The following is a 25164-nucleotide window of genomic DNA, read 5'->3' on the forward strand; positions in this document are numbered from 1 at the left end:
GTGGAGTAACTGGAGAGAAGGTTTGGAGAGGAATGAAAAAACTAGCATGGTTTTATTACCTAACGCAATGGGTGACAAAGATCATAAGCAGAACAAAAGGGGCAGAGAAGAAAGGGAAAAAGTCTTTTCTCTATAATTCTACTTTTTTGATACTTCTATCTAATCAAACTCAAAAGCAATGCAATTTATTTATGTGCATTTGCTGCTCTGTGTACAGAATAACTTTGATTATCCAAGCTTCAATTGTCCCAAACTCCCTGTCTTACTAAGCAGGATATGTCCCTTGATGAGGGAATTTCAATTTTCTATATAATAATTCACAAGTATTTGAAACTTGAATTTGAAAATCTGTTAATTGAGCCCCATGACATTTAGATTAGGATGCACTGCGTATAAAATGTCTGATTCTTCATAAGGATGAATCCTTTATAGAAACAAAAATCTTATTTGTATATAAGGTGGGCCTGAACCAAAAGCCTTGCTATGAACCTTGAGGCAGTTTGGATGCAAAGCAGAACCCAGCTCAGCATCTGAGCACAGCAGGTCAAGCCCATCTCTAATTTGTATCTGTCCAACTGATACCAAACCCATAGGAGAGAGCCTCTGAACAGTTGAATGAATCACATAATGTATATGCAACCATTTCAAAATATAATAGGACAGGGCCCGATTCCTCTCTTTCACCAGTTTTACACTGTTGTAATTCCAGTGAGTTACTCCTGATTTTCATGAGTGTAAAGGTAAATCGGAAAAAGACTCTGAAATCACATGTGCTTTTTGGATACTTTGCACCAGCCATGGTAGTACAAAGTGACCGTAGAGCAGCCATAAAGGTTCCACAGCGGGCACGCGAGGGTGTTGGGAGCAGGCCTGGAGATAATGAGGGCAAGACCAGGGAACTCCTACACTCCAGAATGCCCTGCTGCAGGAACAGTTGCTTTATATAGTGCTAGTAGCTGAACTCAAGTATCAGAGGGGTTAGTCTGTTAGTCTGTGTTAGTTTGTATCCACAAAAACAATGAGGAGTCTCGTGTCACCTTAAAGACTAACAGATTTATTTGGGCATAAGCTTTCGTGGGTAAAAAACCACTTCTTCAGATGCATGGAGTGAAAATTACAGATACAGGCATATATATAATGGGAGTTACCTTACAAGTGGAGAACCAGTGATGACAAGGCCAATTCAGTCAGGGTGGATGTGGTTCACTCCCAATAACTGATGAGGAGGTGTCAATACCAAGAGAGGCAAAATTGCTTTTGTAGTGAGCCAGCCACTCCCCGTCCCTATTCAAGCCCAAATTAATGGTGCTAAATTTGCAAATGAATTGTAGCTCTGCAGTTTTTCTTTGAAGTCTGTTTTTGAAGTTTTTTTTGTTGAAGGTTGGCTACTTTTAAATCTGTCATTGAATGTCCAGGGAGAGTGAAAGTGTTCTCCTACTGGCTTTTGTATGTTACCATTCCTGATGTCTGATTTGTGTCCATTTATTCTTTTATGTAGAGACTGTCCGGTTTGGCCAATGTACACGGCAGAGGGGCATTGCTGGCACATGCTGGCATATATCATATTAGTAGATGTGCAGGTGAATGAGCCCCTCATCGTGTGGCTGATGTGGTTGGGTCCTCTGATGGTGTCGCTAGAGTATATTTGGGGACAGAGTAGGCAACGGGGTTTGTAGCCAAACTGACTCTCAGTAGTGCTGGGGTCTGGAGGCACATTTCCACTGCTCTGGATTCCTGTGCCGGGCTCCGCAGTGGCCCAGGGATGTATCGACCCTCAGTGTTATTTCTTAAAGGGACACTGTTAAGGCCGAGAGGCCTAAAATTTAGGCTTTCCTCTTTGGTTTGGAGATTGGTCTTCAGCATGGTCTTCCTTACCCTGGTCTTGTAAACATAGGAACTATTGAAATACAACCTCCCACACAATTAAAAATAAGTTGTTTTTTAAAGTCTTCTGTCTCTGGTATAAAGAAAAAAGTGGGAAAAATGATTGCCCCTTTGTATGCATTCTTAGTGGGCGGGCACAACTTTCTGGCATAGATTCTTTTCTCTGAGGTTGTCTACACACAGTTGTACCACTTTAACTATGTCAGTTTGAAAAGGGGATAGCTAAAGCTGTACAGCCCCCTAGTGTGGATGTAGTTATACCGGGTTTCTATTGGTATATCTTATTCCTGTAAATGTTGAGGTTTAAGCTATATTTGCATATGGATCCTTTATGATGTCGAGTGTAACTCTGCATCCTAACTGGTCTACGCAAATACTGTGCATAGACCAGGCTCCTGAAAGAACAGTGTGCACAGAGTTGTCGTTGGATTATGCTGACATCTTGAATGAGGAGCAGAAGACAGACTGACAGCCACACCTTCCAAGGATAGTGAGCTTTTGAGCATGTTGTTGCTTGAGCATTGCTTATCTTGGCTGAGTGCATAAACCACCCCAATGTTTGAGTACCGTCTGCTTTGAAATTTCCATTCTGTGCCTGAACACCCAGAGCTCGATGCCTGTGAATGGGTCTGGTGTCCGCCGTCTAGTGGTCACAATCTCTGGCAGTCACCCCACCTAGTGGTCGCAGTAGGAGGGGTAGGGGAACCTGGGTCCTCCTGCTCCACCGGGTTGCGACTCAGGGCCCTGTGAGGCCTGTCCAACGCCTTTCACCTGGGGTGCCTCACGTCAGCCTCCATGGGTCACTTCCTACCTCCCCCTTGCCTAAGCATTCTGCAATTTGGCCTAGCCAGCACTTCCACACAGGTTGCCTACCATCTCCAGTCCATAAGAGCTGCCACTCACCAATGCTTCTCCTCCTGGTCTGGGTCTGGCTGCGTCGTCCACTGGAGCAACCAGAGCCAGCCCTTCTCCCTACCCTTTCCATCCCTCACTGAGCCGACTGACTCCCTTTTAAGCCCCACCTCCAAGTGGAGCATGCTTAACATGGACAGAGGGGCAGGGCCTGCTGAGCCCAGAGCTGCTCTTTCACCCTTTGCTGTCCAGTGGGGGGTTTGTACACCCCGTCACACAGCCCAAAACTTATCCTAAGAGTGACCCTTGGAAAATTATCCTGTTAAAATGCTTCCTTACTTTGAAGAGTGAATACGGAAAAATGGCCCCTTTTTACTGATCAGATTTGCTCTCTGTGTCTATTCAAAATCAAGTGAGTTTGACTGAGTTAAGTGACTACAATAAGAATTTACTGGGTTTTACTTTTGTCAGTGCTGCAGAGCCCACACAGATGGGAGGCTGTTCCTCCCTATGCAACATCAACATATTGGTAATTGCTTATGAAGTTCAAATCAGTTACCTCCATACAATGGGGTTGCAAAGTTAACGTGAAAGGTATAACCTGAAGATGAAAGGTGCACACACGGGTAACAGAGGCCCTGATTTTGACCTGCAAAACCTTTATTCCTGGTGAATGATGCATGTGAAGCAAAGAACCCAAATTGACTTTCGGAGCCTAGGTTGAACTTGCAAGATTATAAACTGAGTGTGTTAATAAGGAATCATCGAGAGACAATCAGCATGGACCCGCACAATGCTATTTTAACAGAGGCGCTTTTCAGAGAGGAGCTGTGTGCTCAGTGAAGGGCTGCTCGTATCGCACCACTAGAAAATATACAGCTTCAATTTTGTTTTTAAATTGATATATTGAAATGGAGTGAGTCTGCATTAAAAGGGAAGTTACACAAATACCTTAATAAACTTAGCACAGTGTGGTTTTACACTAAAATGATTTCTGGAAATAATACGAACAGCTTGACTTTTCCCTGAGTATTACTTAAGAGTTTGAAATGTCTAAAAGTGAAGTATGTTGGAGTTAATGAAAACCACACAGGACAAAATAAAGGCACAGTGCAAGGGCTTTTTGTCAGCAAAGTAAAAAAGAAAATATACCACCTATTGGCAGACATCATCGATGTTTTGATTATTAATAATATTTACTTCGGTACTTCTGAGATCTCTGTTGCGGCAATATGAGGCTTGCTCCCGCTCCCATTGAAATCAATGGCAAAACTCCCATAGATTTCAGCAGATACAAAATCAAACCTTAAGTATGCTCAATGAAAGAGTATCTTGTTGTTTGTATCTGTGTGTAATTAGTGTGGACAGAGTCCTGTGGTCCTTATTCAGACAAAGTTCCAATCAATATCACTTGTAGTTTTGACAGTGTAAAGCCCACAGTATTAGGCCTTATTACATCTGAGTTATTCTGTGTTGAGAAATGAGGGATTTGTTTTAATGAAGTGGAGGGAGTTGTGTAACACAGACTCCTACATTAGCACTGTCATTGGGAATGAACAGAATAACCAATATTTGTGTACAATGAGAACTGTGGCTATGGTTAAGGCTCTGCTCCTGCAGTTGGATGGGGACTCCTTGTGGGCATAAGGGTCTCTGCTAGCAGATCCCAACACGGTAAAGGAGCCTAAGAATTTATCATTTTACTGAGTCATCTGATGATTGTAGCTCCTCTCTGCATATTTTTATTTTACATTTCATTGAACAGGAGGTGACTGCTCCTTTTAACAGTATGTTGACTATTTTCTTTATTTATTTGGATTTTTTTCAGGATTGCACCTTCCAATTACTTTCCCTGGATGCCTGGATCAATATGTGCTGTCAAAGTCAAACATCGCAAGTGGCCCTTCTCAGCCTGTGAAATCACACGAGGGTGATGAAAGGACAAATTCTGCCCGCCTGTGGTACTTGTGGAACTGGACCAATAGCGCACAGCTGTAAGACAATGATTTTGTATCATTATGTTCTGGATGTCTGTATATGTTTCGTAGCATGTTTGAGCGAGAGGCAGTCCAGCAGCATGTAGAAAGGAAGGATCAGAAGCCCAGCAGCATTCTATCTATGCAGGTACTTACACGCCATCATCACTGCAGTACCTAGTCTACGCATACAGTGCTGCAGCGGCGCAGCTGTCCACACTGGCGCTTAGGCTGCTGTAACTTATTTTGCTCTGGTGAGTGGTTTATTCACACCCCTGAGCGATGTAAGTTATGGTGACATAAACTAGTGTAGACGTAGCCTTAGTGCGTACACACACACCTTCATATACCGAGATGATGAGGATCATTTAATCACCTAGGTAGATACAAATACAGACACACCTCTTAATAATATATAAGTCTGTACAGTGGCAGATCTATCAACCCATGCCCTGTTTGTGCCTTGGCTTATCCCCCGCCCCCACCCCACAAGCTCTTCTGTGCAGAGAGCCTCCATAAAGCTGAGGTCTTTGGCATATTGGAATATGCCCTCCCAGCTGAGGCTCTCCAAATCCTGCATCTGTTTCAGCAGAACCACACAGATTCCGCTGCCTGGGACCCTCTGGGAGAGATTCTGGCCACTCCATCAGCACTGCTGTGTGGGGAAGCCAAGCCTCTGTGCTCTGGATCTCCCGGGTGGATTAAGCTTCTGGAGCAGGATGCAGCACTGGTTCCTCACTTAGCCTCTCTGGCGTTTTTCCTGAGCAGTGGCTCTCAGTCTGGGAATGGAGCTTCTCTGCACACCTGCCCTAGGCCACCAGGGCCAGTGCTGACCCTTGAGATAAACCAGTTGCTTAAACACATCCTGTCCCAGAACTCTCCCTACAAAGATGTGGTTACTATTTAACTCTCTCAGGGTCACGCAGTAGTTGTAAAGCAGTTAAAACACTTACTACAGAGTCTAACACATTTCTGCTTTTATTTAATCATATAAAGTACAAGACAGTACAGCTCATACAAAGCAATATACATTCTAAGCACAATGCCTCTAACTAGCTCGCTCTTCCCTTGTGAGTCCTTGGGGGACCATTTGGGTTCAGGGAGGCAGGCAGGGAGTCCCCTGCGTCTTGAAGTGTTGCATGCTGATGGGTTGCTTCTTCCTCACGGGCTGGAGAAAATCGCTCCTGAGCAGACCAGTTTCTGTCCTTTTAAAAACCTTAGTGCCCTGTGTCAGGGGACGCCTTTGCCAGCTTTCCCCCATGAGCACAAATCCCTGGCAGGTTACTTCATTGCCAAGGCAAGTTCCCCTCTGCTAAACCAGTTCTTCTGGGCAGAGACTAGTCTTTTGTCTTGAGCAGCGGTTCTCAAATGTGGGTCGAGATCCCAAAGCTGTATTGATGTTGGGTTCTGAGTAGATGGGATGAGTGCTGGGAGGGTGAACTGATGTGGGGTGGTGTGGCAGTGGGGTTGATGGGATGGGGGGCTGAACTGATGGGGTGGTGATGAGCGGGACTGGGGGACTGAACTGTGGGGGAGCTGAATTGAGGTGGGTTGGGTGGAGACAGAACTGATGGAGGCCTGGGGGACAGAATTAATTGCTGGGCAGGAGAGGGGCAGATGTCGCGGTGAGAGCTCCTGCAGCAGGCACCAAAATCACCTTATCTGGTACATGTGGGAGGGTGAGCAACACTAACTGTCACATGCACACATCCTGGGGATGGGCAGGGGGAGTGCAAACATCAAGAGACTGGTCTAAAAAACACGACAAATTCTTTTTAAAAAAACCCATGATTTTGGGGGAGGTCTGACTCTTGATTTTCGATCTATTGATCAATACAATTTGGCAATACAGTTCCACAGCTAATTCTTTGCAGACTACTGTAGCAAAAGACCAATAGCTGGACATCCCTGTAGTGTGGCCACTGATGCATTCCTGGAATACTGGACATTCCGGTACTTCCAGGAATGGAATGGCCCCACCTCCCGCCGGCGTGACCTTGGACACACAGTATGTGCGAGGTCATGCCACATGGGAGGATGCCATTTTTAAGAACATGCTGCTCTGCCTCCACTGATGGGACCTTGTATGTGAGGTCACACTGGTGGGAGCAGAGTAGCACAATGTTCAAAAGGGCATCCCCCATCTGATACTGGACAAACCATGTCTGATTTTGTCTGAGTACCAGACAGGGGACAAACCCTAGAGAAACAGGACTGTGCAGTTAAATACTTGACCAGTTGCCTGCCTACATCCCTATCATGTCCAAATCAAAGCCTGCCAAATTATTGTTCACTAATTTATGAAGGGCGATTTCCTCGTGTCATAGTCTTTTACAGTATTTTATGAAGGTGCTGGTCTTGACTCTCTACTGTTGCCAGCCCTCCAGGATTGTCCTGGAGTCTCTGGGAATTAAAGATTAATTTTAAACTAAAGATTATGTCATGTGATGAAATCTCCAGGAATATGTCCAACCAAAACTCTCTTCAGTGATGTCATGCAATAACCACATGAGCATGACAATGGCATTTTAGTGTGTGTGACCCCACTTAAATGTAATGGATCAGCGTTCACGTTGCACTCCCTGTCAGTACGGAGCCAGGGAAGTTAATAATCCAATCAGTGGACCAAATTTGGTGATGAATCCTGGTCATGTGCCACCTGAGGCACATTGTGCATATGTTAAGAAGACTTAAATGTAAGTAGTTTTTACTAAAGATAGTGTAGGTTTTCTCTTTTCATTTCTTCTTGGCATTAGCACAGGGCAGAGTTAAAGTTGTTTGGGTGCCTTAACTTTGTATTTCCATTCCTTAACATGTTTGGATTTCTTTAAAATTGGATTTCTGGGTTGGTCATGCCTGCTTTTGCAACAATTACAACATTGCTGTGATGTTTTTTACCTATAAGTTCCTGATATGTGCTCTCAGCTGTAACTCCATCTTGCCATAGTTTTTATCTGGGAATTACGATGAAATAAATCTTCCAAGCAGTAAAAACAGACTTGGTGCAAGCATTATTCCAACCTACTTGGTTTCATCTCTTGTGTCACTTCACTGGGGAAGAAAGGCTCCTATTTTCAGTATTCTTATACCTCGTTTTCATTTTCATATAGAGGAAGCAAGCACTTTCCTAACTCTTATTGTTCTTATTTTGCAGGAGTTCTATACCAGCTTCAGCTGACCACAAGGAGCTCTTGAAAGCTCAAGACCTTTCCATCATCATCAAAGCGTATGTGCTAGTGACATCCTTAACACCTTTGCGGGCATTCATTCATTCAACTGCCATTGTCTGGCTTCCTCCCAGGACAAAGCACTTTTCTGTAAAGGTAAAACTCTTCTTTTCTAACTGCTTCATTCACTCAAAGTGCAGTGGTAGAAAGGCAAACAATTTAGTTCCTCTTTCTTCTTCCTTCATTATTAGCCATTCCTACCGAACACAAAATATACTTTTCATGGCTAGCTTTCATTGATCAGACAAAAGAGCAGTGTTTGGTTTGCAAAGGAGGAGGCAATATTGTCATGCACAATGGGGTTATCAGGGCACTTCCAAGTTTTGGCTCGGTGGTGTGAGAGCAGATGCAGAGGTGTTCATAGAATCATAGAATATCAGGGTTGGAAGGGACCTCAGGAGGTCATCTAGTCCAACCCCCTGCTCAAAGCAGGACCAATCCCCAATTAAATCATCCCAGCCAGGGCTTTGTCAAGCCTGACCTTAAAAACTTCTAAGGAAGGAGATTCTACCACCTCCCTAGGTAACGCATTCCAGTGTTTCACCACCCTCCTAGTGAAAAAGTTTTTCCTAATATCCAACCTAAACCTCCCCCACTGCAACTTGAGACCATTACTCCTTGTCCTGTCATCTTCTACCACTGAGAATAGTCTAGAACCATCCTCTTTGGAACCCCCTTTCAGGTAGTTGAAAGCAGCTATCAAATCCCCCCTCATTCTTCTCTTCTGCAGACTAAACAATCCCAGTTCCCTCAGCGTCTCCTCATAAGTCATGTGTTCCAGACCCCTAATCATTTTTGTTGCCCTTTGCTGGACTCTCTCCAATTTATCCACATCCTTCTTGTAGTGTGGGGCCCAAAACTGGACACAGTACTCCAGATGAGGCCTCACCAATGTCGAATAGAGGGGAACGATCACGTCCCTCGATCTGCTTGCTATGCCCCTACTTATACATCCCAAAATGCCATTGGCCTTCTTGGCAACAAGGGCACACTGCTGACTCATATCCAGCTTCTCGTCCACTGTAACCCCTAGGTCCTTTTCCGCAGAACTGCTGCCTAGCCATTCGGTCCCTAGTCTGTAGCTGTGCATTGGGTTCTTCCGTCCTAAGTGCAGGACCCTGCATTTATCCTTATTGAACCTCATCAGGTTTCTTTTGGCCCAATCCTCCAATTTGTCTAGGTCCCTCTGTATCCTATCTCTGCCCTCCAACGTATCTACCACTCCTCCCAGTTTAGTATCATCCACAAATTTGCTAAGAGTGCAATCCACACCATCCTCCAGATCATTTATGAAGATATTGAACAAAACCGGCCCCAGGACCGACCCCTGGGGCACTCCACTTGACACCGGCTGCCAACTAGACATGGAGCCATTGATCACTACCCGTTGAGCCCGACAATCTAGCCAACTTTATACCCACCTTATAGTACATTCATCCAGCCCATACTTCTTTAACTTGCTGACAAGAATACTGTGGGAGACCATGTCAAAAGCTTTGCTAAAGTCAAGAAACAATACATCCACTGCTTTCCCTTCATCCACAGAATCCGTAATCTCATCATAGAAGGCGATTAGATTAGTCAGGCATGACCTTCCCTTGGTGAATCCATGCTGACTGTTCCTGATCACTTTACTCTCGTGTAAGTGCTTCAGGATTGAATCCTTGAGGACCTGCTCCATGATTTTTCCGGGGACTGAGGTGAGGCTGACCGGCCTGTAGTTCCCAGGATCCTCCTTCTTCCCTTTTTTAAAGATTGGCACTACATTAGCCTTTTTCCAGTCATCTGGGACTTCCCCCGTTCGCCACGAGTTTTCAAAGATAATGGCCAATGGCTCTGCAATCACATCCGCCAATTCCTTTAGCACTCTCGGATGCAACTCGTCCGGCCCCATGGACTTGTGCACTTGTGTTGTTACGCTCTCCAGCACAACTGTGCAGACACTGCAGTGATGAAGCTTTTTCTAGCTTGGTGTTAATCCACTATGGAAGAAAGTAAAACCAGTACCTAAAATAAGGGCTGGTTTGAGAGCTTTAATTTTTTGAACTAGAGATGCCACAGAGTTGCCCTTTATGAGAGAAGTGGTCACGAACTAAGGGAAATGCTCTGTAAGATGGAGGGAATGGGCCTCCAGTGCACCACCCTTAGGATCCTAGGTTCTGTGAAGATGGATGCTTTATAAACAGGCTTGAAAGGATTAGATTTTATCAGTAAATGCCAGTAAATGATGCTTTCACTGCACACACACAAATTGTTGGGAAAATATTTCCGTCAGTAATAATAGACATTTACAGCTAGGCAAAGTAAGAAAAATGCACCTTGGAAACTTATTAGAGTTTGACTTAAAAAGATATTCACCTTGTGTATTTTGACATGTGGTGTTAATATTTGTGTTTTAATGGTTATAAAGCTTTAACTTTCTGAATTTCAGGGTCTCTTGTCATTAAATAATTGTCTTCCCCTCCCCCACACACAATTTCATGCAATTCTGGAAACTTAAATTGATAAAAACTTTAAAAACGCATAAAGAAATACAAATCGAATCCTGCCAACCCTATTTATAAGTGCCTAAAATAGATTAGATCTTGTCATCTCCAGGTGGCGGGCGAGAGACTGTGACCCATCTTGCCCAGTGGCACATGCCTCCTCATGGGTATCCTGCTTCTCCTTTGTTCCATTTAGTGAGAAACTGCTTGCGACATAGCAGCTCTTCCTGCAATGCCAGAGGATCTGCTGCCTTGTGGATCATTCCATCCTTCCTTCTGCAGAAGGGAGACACTAGGGCTACAGAGTCTTCTATGGGTCTCACCTGGAGTGTCTCAACTCCTGCACCATTGCTTGAGGGTTGAGGAAGCTGCTTCCACACTTGCCCACAAGAAGATCCTCAGATCCCAACTGAGTCACTTGGGTAGGGGGCACGATTTGGGTCTTAATCAGCGTGAGTGCTGGCATTATGCTACAATGCCACAATCCTACTATGATAATGCTAAAATGTTGGAGCATATTGAAGCCTACGAGATGATGTTGTTACTCATTTTTACCATCTCCCCTTGTGGAAACTAATTGGTCTTCCTCATTTAAGTCACCCACTGAACAGACCTCTGTTTCCTCTGAATTTAATTTAATTTTAAGTTAACTGAAAATATTACAAGTGTCCAGTGGCATCATTATAATCCCGTAACTAGGAACTAGCTTGGAGGATAATAATCATTAGTAGTTGTGGAATTGCACTCTGGAAAATAATCAGCGCTGAGACAAGTCTTCAAAAAGGGGCATCAGCCACCATTTACAGAACATTCTGGCAGCTGAAGAAGCAATAAAAGTGATAGACAGAAGTAGCAGCACATAGAGAGGAGTTCGAGTCTGGTTACTGCTTCTGTGGTCCTATATCTTCCACAGCTTTAGACAGAGTTGTCAGAACGGCAAGAGTTATACAAACAAGAGTCACCAGAGAAAGCACTTCTATGGTGATGTACATTTAAATGCAAATTAATACAATGATGGAGAACAGGATATATTAGGCTGCCTCTAACTATAAACGGATATTCTATATAGAACTTGAGAGAAGTCAGAGAGTCTCCAAGAAATAACCAGTAAAAGCAAGGCACTGTATAATCTAACAATAGAAATTCTCTAGGTGTGACCAGCTAGCATATGTGGAAAATACATAAAGGATTTCTGGGCTTGATAGAATGCAGCATCAGATGCACTGTGCAGAAGAAGCAGAAAATAGCACTTCGTTCTGGAAATAATGGTGGAAAATTAAATGTTTAAAATAAGTATTTTTCTCCCTGTCTATAAGTCAGCTATAAACCATTTTGTCATGATCGTAGAGCATGTTTTCAATAAACGACACAGAGTATTCAGCCAAACCTATAATGCCAGTTACCCGCCTACAGCAGACACAATGAGCCAGGACCTCTGAATGAAGCCAGTGGCGCTATGCCAGTTGATGACAGCTGAGGAATTTGGTCCATAATAACTAGAAATGTTCAGCCTCAGCCACACGTTTCTGAAATGTGGGATTTCTTTGTGAAGTATCTCTCTTGTGAATGAAGGAAAAAATGCTCATTATTTGTTGTGCAGCTCCAAAATGTCAGTAGTTTACAACTATTATACATAATTCTTACAAATCACTTTTACTCACCCTGCTTATAGTGACTGAGGTTTACAGTGACTTTATCCACCATCTGTGCCTTAAAAAAAATAGAAACCTTGAAAAATAATTGCATAAAGTACATATCAAGGAATCTATGTCCAATCAGTGTGTCATCATTCCTGTTCATGTCAGGAGACATTGTGCACTCTCGCTGAGCAAATAATTGAAGCCTAAACGTTTTCCTGTATATTGCCAGTGTTGATGTGTGAAATGCTCTTCACTTGTTAATTACCTCAAGGTTGACAGGTCATGCAGTATTCACCAAAAGGGGAGACTCTTATTTCCATCAGGTGCTTTGCACTATTTTGTGTAGGACTTGAAGACTGGACTTGCGTCCGCGTGTGCACATTAGCACTTTAATTCTCTTGAGCAGTATTCCCCTAACTATCTTCAGATCCTGGTTGTGGCTGTTTGGTAACCAAGGGTTCTGTCTTTTTATATTTTGGCAACACTTGCATAGCTTGTCATGTCAATATAGAATTTTTAGAAAATGGTTTAATTACTCAGGTTAACCATTTTGATCTATTCAACATCCCACCTACCATCTTTTAGAGGAGGCATTTGCTTTCACATGGCTCCAATCATGTCTTATGGGAGAGCAATTGGCACAGAGCTCTGCATCATCTGACATTTTACCTTATGTAGTAGGTAGTATTTTGCACTGCCACAGGAGTAGCTGAGAATCTGATTCCATGTATGTGCACATGCAAAATGGGTAGGTAGGTGCCTGATCGTTTTCTGGGTCTAATTACCCATTTTGTGAACTCGTGCAAATTTAGGTGCTCATCTTAAAACATTGTTCAGAAGTAACTTTCAAAGCATGCATCACACTAAAAAGAACTCATTAAAGTTAGTTGCTGTGTAACAGTTCCATGGTGTAAGCCAAAATTACCGACCATTGAAATTGTCTCTTGTGTATTGTGCATTTGAAAATTTGAATAAACAAGATGTTTTTTCCAAGTTAACATATGTGCAAACAAAACAGGAACAGTATGCTCTCGGGAAATATGCCTTCTAATATGATTTGGGGCTCTCACTTAGAGCTGCACATTGTGAAAATCAGGTGATAATATTGCCCTCATGTGGCCTCTTTGGATATTGCCTCAGGACCTTCCAAAAATAATTTTTAATGTAAAATAGAATTAAAACATACATGTAAGTAAAGAGCAAAACTTCTGACACAACAGAAACTTTCAGTGTTCCTCCCCACCTCATTTTATTTTATAAGGGTGTTTTAATTACCCAATTTTTACCTTTATTTCTTTGGCAGAAACATACGTGAAAGAACTCTATGTATCCTTAACTCTCGATTAGGTTTTGAATTAAGCTTGTGATATAAATGAAATTAGGCCCTGATTGTGCAAACACTTCTGCCTGTGCCTAACTTTACTACTGTATGTTGTTAAGCACTCGCATATGTGTTTGCAGGATCAGGGCCTTCATTTGTAATGTTGCCGTAGTTGTTTGGTTCTAAAGTCAAAACCCACCTCTCTCTCTTACCGCTCACTACCTCCAAAAAATCCCAACGTTTTAAGTGAGAGTGTATTTTAGACAGGAAAGTAAGACTGTCATCTGACCCTCCTAACTCACTTCTTTATGCTCTTTTTCTGTCTTACAAACTTCCAGGGGGCATATCTTTAATGGTGGAAGTCCAGGCCACCCCAAATCCTAGAGAGAAGCAGTTGCTTATTATTGGGAATTATATTTCCCCTTCCAGAAACCGAATCCTTGGAAGTCTGCCTCCATTATTCTCCAATAACATGGTATTTTGGGAAGGCCCAAGTCTTCCCCCAGCAACAAGAGGATCCATAAGGAATTCTGTTGGTGGGTCACCACTGCTGTTCCACCTCATCATTTCCAAAAGCCCAGGACCTGGGTTAGGAGGTCATAGTTATTCCAGTTCCCACTCAAAGTACATTAAAGTCAGTGGAAGTCTTATTATTTACTTCACTGGGCTTTGGTCTTGGCCTTAACAGCAGAGCTCATTAGAGGAAAGGTTGTTAGAGGCCTTTTTTCACTTCCTCCCCACCAGCAGAAATTTAGAAAACAACATTCTCAGGGATTACTAGTAACCACTGAAATAAGTGGGTAATTTAAAATAAAATGATACTCAGAGAACATTTTCCACTTAAATGAATTAAAACAAACTTTAGGTGGGATGAATTTGTGGCTTAATCTATTAACAGACTTCCTTTAAAACTAGATTATGTAAGAAAAAATATGCACAAATAGGAAATTTACTATACAAAGTAGTTGAATAATGTCTTGGTTTCCACCTTCATCAAGTGCTGTGTCAAAGGAACAGGGAAATGTCATCACATAATAATAAATCTGGGTGAGAATAAATAGGCATATTCAACAGCTAGCACTATAAACTAATGATAAATCACTGTATTTTTTTCTCTGTGATGTATTCTGGAACCATTGTTTTTGATTATGGGTACATTTTTCTCCCATTACATGTTACAACTTCTTCGACTGACAATGATTCATCAACCACTGTAGGTAGAAGACCACGTGTAGATAGATCTACGTGTGGCAGTGCGCAGTGCTTGGAATAGAATTATTGTGGAATACGTTTCTTTGGCCGTTTTGCACACATCCAGTCTGTGTGTTGGGAGATGCATTGGTTATCCTTGTTTCTTCAAATGCATAATCAAAGAGGCGTGTGTGTGTGTGTGTACATAAATACACAGATTGTGTGGACTTGGCGAAGAAATATAATTAAGCATAGCTATTTTCCGTGTGGTGCAACATAAAAGGAATGAATGCAGGAACGCTAACTGCAGATAGAAAGGCTTATGTTGAAAAAAATGTATCCTATTAAGAAGGATTTATTCTTCACTAAAATAAAACACTCAGACATTTAAAAAAAAAAACCTGTCACATAATAAAGACCCTGCAGCTATGCATATCCCCTTAGCTGTGAAACTACAATGGGATCACTGCACAGTGGAGCACTGTGACCCTGGCACTCTGGTTTGCCAAGCTGTCTCCATATACATTATTATTGCTTAAAATGTAGCCAAAAATCTGAAAAGGAGACATATATATCCTCTCTTCAGGAAGCAATTCTTATCTCACTGCATGTTCTCCTTACACAAAAGGTGTTCTTCAACATAAGTCCTCCCACACAACATACATTTATTGCAGGGTTGCTTACAAGTTAGAAAGCACATTCTATGTCACCTAAGATCCAACCCACCAGTCCGTATTGATTGTTAACCTGTTTTGTACCTTTTCTTATTTCTGTTTTGATACCACATTCCAAACCAGTTGCCTGTGAAGGTGCCTGTACTAACACATTGAACAAATGTATCTTGCCCTTGACAGGCTTTATATTTGCTAATGCCACGCTCGGTACGGTAGAGAACCCCACTTGCCCCTCACCCCTCTGAAGAGGCAGGAATTTAACCTGAAGTAAATGCTGCACCCATGTTCAATACCAATGACTTTATCTGCCACCTAGCCAGGAAGGAAACAGCCACAATTAGTAAAAGGGACTAGCAGAGAGCTGCTATGAGAAGTCACACGTATAACCCAAAACGTAATACGAGTCCTCGACACTTAAATAGCCCTAACTTAACAACTAGTCCAAATGGCCCTCCAGGCTCCGTTCTAGAACAGAGTACCTCCTGCCTCTAGTGCTGTAGTGTGAGCTCGCAGTGGGAAGTCCCAGGCTTGGCTGCCTCTCAAGGAATCTGTCCCCAGGGTCACCAGGCAGGTCAGGGCTGCTTCTGCTGGGTCTGGACTGCTCTCCCCGCTTGGCTATGTCTGTGCACCTGATTTGCTGTCTGGGTCAATCTCCCAGTACTGGGGTCTGGCTGTGATTAGGCTTTTTACCCTCCAGCAGCAGCAGTGCATGCTATCTGTCCATGCCCTGTAGCCTTCTCCCAGAGCCAATCAGGTGGCCTGCATACCCCTTCCCTGTCCTCGCTTGAGCAGGGCTGAGCTCTTGCTCTGTAGCAGTTTTGCTCCTCCACTGGGAGGTGGGCTGGAAGCAAGAAGTCAGGGGTGGCATTTCCTTCCAGTCATCTAACAAAGCAGGGCTCTGGAGACAAAGGGTTCAGCTCCCTTCTCAGACTGCTGCCTAATCAATCAGGCCTTCTCCATTGTAGGGCTGGCCCCTTCACACTGCTGATATGTCAAGTGGAGGCTCCCAAAGAGCCTCCTGTACTGAGATTCCAGCAGGGTTGCTACAATTTGTACCTGGCTGCAACGAACCCCAGTTATGCCAGCCAGTGATCTCCAGAGTACAGAACTCTGTGGCCACATCGTCTCCTCAACATGCCCATGATGTGGCCCCTAAACTGGGGTTGGGGATAGAAGAGGACAATGTAGCGATGTCTAGAACAATTCTACCCCATGTCATGCAAATCCTCAACTACAGCAACTTTATGGGCCTTTGGGTTGCTTTGGTGGCCAGCCCCAGAATCTGTCCCCACAAATGCATTCGTAAAGAATATCCAGGAACAGAAGCTAGCTCAAGGGAATAATTACATGTAAACAAGCTAAAGCCCTAGTTGTGCCACACTTCTGATCTATCCATGAGCATGCATGTGTGAAGATTGCAAATGGGAAGTATTTGATTAAATCATATGTAGTCTGCCTTTCAGGCCTTTAATTGATTATTCAAAACACTGTGTGTGTTTTTGAGAAGTACAGTAGAAAACCTGGATTTGTGCTGGAAATGGCCCTACTTGATGGTCACTTTAGATAAGCTGTTACCAGCAGGCGAGTGGGGTGGGAGGAAGTTTTGTTTCATGGTCTCTGTGTGTATATAATGTCTTCTGCAGTTTCCACGATATGCTATGCATCCGATGAAGTGAGCTGTAGCTCACGAAAGCTCATGCTCAAATAAACTGGTTAGTCTCTAAGGTGCCACAAGTACTCCTTTTCTTTTTTCTTTTTAGAATGAAATAGTTTGTGTCACTGAGCCCACACAATGCTTATTTAACATGACTGGAGGTTGGTTGGTTGGTTTAATCTAACACCAAAGGGGAATAAGAAAAAGCATGTTATTGTTGGTTTAGCCAATTCATTCATTTTTTCATGACTTACCCTTAAGCAAAAGTAATTATAATATCACTGCACTGTAACTATGGGCCAAATGCAGCTCCTTCCACTGTAAGCCCAAACACCCCTAAAATCAGCAAGAATTGTCTTGGTCCCACTATGTGTGAGAACTGTGCTCCTCCTGTGTTCTGCTCCATTAGCCCTCTTCCTGCTGTGGTGGGAAAGGTGGATTTGGACAAATGGTGGGAGTAAGTTGAGGGGGCGGTGGTGTACAGGCCAGTGGATATGCCAATATGGGGATCCATGGGGCTAAACTCCTCACGTAAGGCATGTGCAGGAGACCCATCACTATTACATGGATTGTTGTATTAGTAATGATGTGGCTGGCCACATGATGGGGTGAGGATTGCTTTCACCCTGACTGCTCTTCCATCCTCTGCATAAAACTTGTTTACTCAGGCTCAGAGCTCATAGCCAAAGGGGAAGGACATCAGTCTTTGGCCCAATATGTTACAAAGAAGAAAGGATTTGGCTTTGAATATGTTGATGCTGTCAAGTTTTTCTACTGCAGCAGAACTAAGCATGAGATGTTTCCACTTCATGTAATATGTTAATAGCAAAATGTTTTATGAAAGTGAATTTAGGCTGTGGGACTTCTGTGTCTAAATGCAGTGCCTTCTGGTACCAATTAATGCACAGTTTATTTAAGATTTGCTTTTTTATAAATGCAAATAACTTCTCTGCTAGAATATTGAGAGAACATTTAATTTCATTCTTCATTTAATGTGGGACCGGGTAGAAAATAAAACTGGCATTCTTATGCAATTTTGACATCTGCAAGCCTGTTAATGTACGATCCTTAAAAGTATAATAGGATAAGTGTTTAAGAATTTGTGTAACATCTTTCACAGCTACAAAGATTTTTTGAGACATTCTTCAAATCCAGTTCCCCTCAGCAAGCCTTTGATAATATGAAAGAAACAATAAGTAAACTCTTACTGGTAGCTGAGGCATTCAGTGAATCACCTGATGTGGGACCAAAGACCTTCAATAGGTAAGAAGCTACCAATAAATAAATGGTAAGTTTATTGTCAAGTTCTTTAGAATATTATGGAAAGTAGTTGAGTACACAGATTCTGCTGTTACAAAGAAACTGGTATTTCATACTTGGTATTAGAGTGAAATAATGTGGTTGGTGAAGAGAGATTTTCCACAGCAGCGGCATCCAACCTTCTCAACTTGAGGGCCAAACATATTATTTCAAAAAAGGTCAAGGAGTTACAATCAATACCTTGGGTCAGATTCTGTGTCTTGTTCTTCTGCTTTTGTATTGTTCAGGCAGTACAAAGCGAGCAGAAACCTACCACAAATGGGGGAGTTCCCAATGGATTTGATGCTGGCATAGCTGCCTCCTGTGCTTCCCTACTTTGAACCCCTAGCGTAGAGGGTGTTGAGGGATGAAAGAGTGAGTTGCCAAAGCTTATTCTGCTCCAGCTGTCTCCATTTGGTATATGGCCTTTTGGGGACTGTAGCTGACTGGTGCAAATTAGAGCAGCCCCTGGCAGCTATAACCAGGGCTGGAGCAGGGAATCAGGGAATTGCAACTGATCTGAATATTAGCACAATTTTAGAATACTGTCCTAAGTATTACACCTCATGAAGTATGCCTGAATAATACTGTATCACTTTTTTATAGGACGATTAGGTTATTGCAGTCTTTCCTACTGGATTTTTTAGTTTTATATGGACCAGATACTTCACTTTTTTATAGTAAATATACATGTTTTATACCGCTACTTGAGGACTTAGTTGTTTAGCAGCAATAAAGTTCATTATTTGTCCTAAAGTAGTAGGAACAAAACTTTATAGACTATATTGTGTGTGTGTGTAAGAGAGAGACTGTGAATATAAATATAGAGTTATTTTAAGAGTTGTGCAAAACCAGCTAGTTTTGGTTCACATAGTTTCACCAAACCAAATTGACGGGTTGGCTGTTTTATGGGACATCCAAGTTTTCATGTAGTTCCAGGCTCGTATGAATCCAAAATCCCACCACACAATTGCAGCAAAGACCATTGGGGTCACAATGAAACTCATGAGTTTTGCTACTACTCACCCTTATGTAACATCTGTTTTCCCCAAAATGTCATCCACCCAGTTGCAGAACCCCACACCCTCCAGCAGGCACTTCCTCCCCCTATATCGTTCCCCTCCTCCAACACACCCCAAAACCCTCATGTACCACAGAATGCACTAACATTAAGAGAGGAATGGGCCTAGATTAAAAAGACCCCATAACATTAGAAATCCCCATTCCATCCCCTGTCTGTGCTTGGTGCATCTGGTGGTGAATTAGGGTCTTAGAGTAAAATAATGGGCTTCTGAAGCAGCAACAATGGATTAGAGTAGCATTTCTCAGTGCAGCTACTGCTAAATTGGTTAGGGAATGAGGTGGGCAAGACTGTGTTTAACTATATCTTTAAATTAAAGTTCAAAACTGGCCAGTGTGTGTGTGCATAACTCCTCTTTACTGGAGGGGATCAGTATTGTTAATCTATGTATCAGAAGTACTACGTTGCTTATAGTCATGGGGGCTCTCCATTGCTAGAGGAACAGGGTTCTGTCCTCTCTGTCATTGTCCAGTCCTAGGTGGCCATGGATTTGTTACAATATTTTTAACACGTAACCTGTTTTACTTGGCCTGTTAAAAGAAACAACAGTGAAAAACAACATAATGGCTTGAAGTCTATAGGCCAGCATCTCAGCTGGTGTAAATAGTATCACTCCATTTAGGTCCATGAAACTGTGATGATTTTCACCAGCTGAGGATCTAAACCTATCTGCATGTAATTTTATTGACTTTTTCTCTTTTACTTACAGTTATCTCACATGCCATATTCTTGTCAGGTTTAATTTCAGATGCAGTCTGTGTTTTCAAATGTTAACCTTTGACATTGGGTTCAACACCTCCACATATCCAGTAGTTCTTGAGGTAAGCAAGTGCCAATCACGTTTTTTAAAACATGTAACATTTTTTAAAGCAAGTAAGTGATCAGATGGATGGAGGGGATTTATTTTTTTTTGGTATTTTTTTAATTGTTTTCCCTGGTTTTAGGAGCTTTCCAAACCCAAAGGAAGGAACTGGCCCTTCCCAAAAGAGCATAGACTAAAAAGAAAAGTACAGTAGAGAATTGTCGTTGATGATTGCCCCCAAACCACTAAGCAACTATGCACAAATGTACAAATAGATGTGTGAATACATTAGTAAGTGGAGTCTTGGGACTGGAAGAGTTGTTAAGGGACTATGGAATAATATTGATGTCTACAGCACTAAGATCTCAACAACATCTGTCAGCAACCTGGCTAGGAAGCATTGTGGCCTAGTGGAGCCGGCACTGGCTATGGAACGGGGCTCAATCTTGAGCTGTGCTAGAGAACAGCTTGGCATAGGTGACTGGAGGAGGCTGAGGTCTTGGGACTGGGTGAAATATCTCCCTGTGCACGTCTAAATGCTGCCCTAAATTGTGCTGGCTTGTACTTCTTCCCTAGAGGCCATTACGCCTACAAAGATCTATGGAGCACAACATACTCTGACCTCCATCATGCTGACTTCCGCTTCCCAGACCACCCTGACATACCCTCTACACCATGAGGAAGAGGAATGTGGTAGAGAGCCCATTGTACCAGCTTTGTACCACCTACTATTCCCCCTCCATCAGAGGAATTCTCAGCTGTCCCTTTAGGCCAGCTTTCCAGCTGTTTTGCTCTGCTTCAGGGAATTTAAAAAAGCTATGTCTTCTTTTGTCTGCACAAAAGAAAAAAAGGAAAAATATATTTGAAAAATACCCAGGGTTCATTCCAGAAGCAAAATTTAAAAAATAAATCTTAATTAAAAAAAAATCAATTTAGGTTGCTAAGTGAAATCTGTGTAGTTTCCTATTACATCAGCTACAGAATGCAAAGAAGTGAGTAGATATAGTAAACCTTGCACTGTCCACAAAATAAATATAAAGACATTGTTCTTACCAAGTATAAAGAAATGCATTTTTCATCACAACTTAAGAACCTCAAGTTGGACCCTAAATAAATACAGTACTTTCATCAGTAATCCTCAAATCAAAACCCTTTTGAAAACAGAAGTTCTCTTTACATGCTATAGACACATCTTGATCAGACTCAAATGGAAGTTAAAATAAATACATATTTTATATCATGTTCTAGTAAATCACTAGTGATAAATGCTTTCCTATGAAAATATGTGTAACAACATTATTCTAAAAAAAGCAATTATAAGTACTTCTAAAAGAGATCTACTGTCAGCTACTAAATATTAACAGATATTAATACAGTATTTCTTAAACACATTTGGATACAGAAGTAAAGAAAACAAGAATGTTCTATATAACCCCTGATGGATGTGAATTGCAGTTGTGTTGGGGTTGTAAAATGAATTTCTTTAAGATTGATAGAAATGATGTGATTGTTTATTATGTCTAATGTAAAATGTATGTCCTTAAGTATTCAAGTTATGCTCATTATTAAGCATTAAGAACTTGAGTTTTGTGTATAACATGTAGTCATTTAGCAATCTTCACTCTCTAATTTTTTTTATATATTAAAAGGCTGGACATTTTTTAAAAAATAGGCTGCAAAAGCACACGTTAATTTTTATATGACAGTGCTATGCTCTTCTCAGTGCACTAGAGGTCAGCAAACACTATGATGTGTAATTGTTACAGAAAATGAAGTACAGCATTTGCTGTAAAAAGAAGAGGAGTATTTGTGGCACCTTAGAGACTAACACATTTATTAGAGTATAAGCTTTCGTGAGCTACAGCTCACTTCATTGGATGTAGCTCACGAAAGCTTATGCTCTAATAAATGTGTTAGTCTCTAAGGTGCCACAAGTCCTCCTTTTCTTTTTGCGGATACAGACTAACATGGCTACTACTCTGAAATCTGTCAGTATTTGCCGTGTTACAATTCTGATTATTGTATCAGAAGTAATATACATAAATAAAATACTACTACTTTATTTGTTTACCATCTGTGTGCATTTGATTCCTTTTTTATTCATACCTTTTATGATTCCTTTGAATAAATAAATAAATCCAGCTTAGATATATCGGGGAACACTGGATTTGATATGAAAACTGTATGTTAATTCATTTTTTTTCAAGGTGCACGAACACTTTGACTTTCAAGTTGATGATGACTTGAATTTTGAGGACCAAACTGTAAAAGAATTCCTGCTTGAGGATACATTCAAGTTTCTCTTGTCTAATAAGTCTTCAGCTTCCAGTGTCTTTGAGGCTTTACAGAACATTTACAGATTAGCTGTGATTAAGGTACGAGTGGATTTCGTAAACATTTTTCTTATTACAAATTAATTGAAAATATTTAATTCTAAATGATAACCTTTTCTTTGTGAGGGCTTTTTTCTAAACTACAAAATGAAATATTTGTTCAATCAGAACTTTTTGGGGCTAGGCAGAGTTGTATGAAACTGTGAAAAACATATTATGATGACACCTTGCATGGAATTTTCTTTCTTTCTTTCTTTCTTTCTTTCTTTCTTTCTTTCTTTCTTTCTTTCTTTCTTTCTTTCTTTCTTTCTTTCTTTCTTTCTTTCTTTCTTTCTTTCTTTCTTTCTTTTTCTTCATTTTCCAACCCTCAAGAGTTCATATTTTCAAAGCTGCAATATTGTGAAATTCTGTGTGTTTTCAAGTAAAACCAGTTTAGCTTAATAATGGGACCAAAGTATGCAGTGTTTGTGAAATGTTTGTGAATACAGAACTAATTTCAAATTATCTATAAAATGCAAAATGGTCACATTTCAGCACATCATATTTCTTTGCAAATACTTCACACACCCCTTTGTGCTAGTTATCTCTCACCAGATTCTCTCTTACGCCAAACTTACATTACTTACATTGAACACAGCAGACTTGGAAGAAGGAAGAGCTATCAGGGAGCTTGTTTGGTCTCCCCAATTCTTTGCCTCAGCCCTGACTCAGGTTAGTGCAGCTAGGGGGCTGCTCTAACTTTCACCACTGGGTATGGTGCCCAAGGGACTATGTACCAGCTAAATATAGCCAAAGCAAATTGGTCTCCACCTAGGGTATGCAGCAGCAGATTCACATGGCTATGATATAGCTGTGGTGTGTAGTGTGGACTACCATGTTGAACGATCCCTTGCAAGTCTGCTTCTTTCACCAAGAGTCAGTATGGGAAGACTTAGGCTTCTTAAATTCCTCAAAATTGCATCTTTCAACCTGATTCATGGTTGGCTGCATGCTCAGCTTCCTTTGACTGTAGCTTTTTAAACCTACAAAAGCATACCTTTCTCTCTACACTGGTCATTACCCCATCACTGCAGTCGTCTTGTTCTCGACTGGTGCAAGACTGCAACTTGCTGGGATTGTCTAAGTATCTTCTTATTTGTGCCAAAATCAAACCTAACCAACAGATATTAAGAATATGCCATAAGTTTTGATGCTGAAAACTGTTCTTTCCTCTCCTCAGTTGTTTTTAATGGCCATGTTTCTGCTCCATATAAAAAGTTCTCATCACTTCTGCACTGGACACTCTTGTCTTAGTTGTCACATAGACATCCCACCACCTAAAGGTCTTTAAAGATGCTGAAATGCCATTGATGCAAGATTGATCTGACATGTTACTTCGGATATAGAACTTTCTGCTGTCAATCAACTACCCAGATAAATGAAACTATTCACCCATTCAGTGTCAGTGCCATCTACATGCAGTGTCAGCAGGTCATTTGTTTCCATTTTATAAGAGGCATACATAGCTTTGGTTTTATTACCATTGATCTTAAATCCCATAGATTCTGCAGTTTTTCAGAGCTCTTCCAGCCATCAGTTGTAGTTGGTCAGTAGTCTCTCCTAGTAAGGCAAGATCATCTGCATAATCGAGAGCCTCTAAAGACCAATCTTTAAATTTCACACCTTCTACTTTGCCCTCAATCAATTTGTCATCAGATCATCTATTAGGACATTAAATAACATAGGCGAGAGTATTCATTCATCCCTGGCCTACTCCTGACTCAACTGGACAGCCGTTGACCCTCACACAGCTAAATGTATGGTGGTACAGTTCTTCCACGCGCCACACTATGTCCTCAGTCACACCCTCCTGGTGTAGCAGTATCCACAGTGCTGCTGTGGTCAAAAGTGGCTGTAAAGTCTATACACATGTTGTTAACTTCCTTTTGTTGTTCTAGTCATTTTTCAGTAACATGCAGAGCATGTGTAGCATGGAATGTAGATTGATCTGTACAGAAACCACGGTGACTGTCTCTCATTTTTTGGTTGAAACAGTATTCCAATCAATTCAGTAATATGATCGTAAACACCTTCCCTGGGATTGAGAGCAGTGTTATTCTCCTATGATTCAAGCAAGCTGATAGCTCTCTCATCCCCAGGGTATGTCTACACTGCAATTGGACATGTGATTGCAGCTCATATAGGCATACCCATGCTAGCTTTAGTCTAGCTAGAGCATCTAAAAATAGCAGCAAAGATGTGGTGGCAATGATCCTGGCGGGGACACATACCCAGGTTTCCAGGTGGACTTGTATATCCTGCACTGAAGCTTGTGCCACTGCATCTTCACTATTACTTTCAGCTGCACGAGCTATATCAAAGCTAGCTTGGGTATGCCTATACGAGCTGCAATCGCACATCCAATTGCAGTGTAGACGTACACCTAGTGTGCACCAGCTACTCCTGTCCTTTCTTTTGCAGGATGAAAACTACCAGAAGGAATATGAGCAATGTCTGTCTTTAGAAGAGATAAATTCAATGATTCATTTTATAAAAGAGCTGAAGAGTATGGGACAATTTGAGCTGGTAAAGTAAACATTATTATTGTGTATTTTTTTGGTATTGTGCAATTTCCTTTGATGTGATATCATAGTAGTTCAACTGTAAGTTATTTAAGAAGAAAGTGTTTCTACTTTTAAAATCTTTGAAAACATTATGGATTTATTTTCTTATTTCTCATTTAAATAAATGCTAAAATGGTCAGA

General features: G+C 41.6%; 1 protein-coding gene across 1 annotated transcript in view; it reads left to right on the forward strand.

Moving 5' to 3' along the window:
• CPED1 (cadherin like and PC-esterase domain containing 1) overlaps positions 1–25164 on the forward strand; it is a 217806-nt gene that overhangs the window by 69713 nt on the left and 122929 nt on the right. The window contains exons 6-11 of the mRNA XM_074942311.1: positions 4565–4730; positions 7867–8035; positions 18026–18168; positions 20022–20106; positions 22295–22462; positions 24881–24985. Coding sequence (XP_074798412.1) covers positions 4565–4730; positions 7867–8035; positions 18026–18168; positions 20022–20106; positions 22295–22462; positions 24881–24985 — 836 coding nt within the window. The remainder of the gene's footprint in view (positions 1–4564; positions 4731–7866; positions 8036–18025; positions 18169–20021; positions 20107–22294; positions 22463–24880; positions 24986–25164) is intronic.

Source organism: Natator depressus, chromosome 1, assembly GCF_965152275.1.
Source record: "Natator depressus isolate rNatDep1 chromosome 1, rNatDep2.hap1, whole genome shotgun sequence".
NCBI classification, from domain to species: Eukaryota; Metazoa; Chordata; order Testudines; family Cheloniidae; genus Natator; species Natator depressus.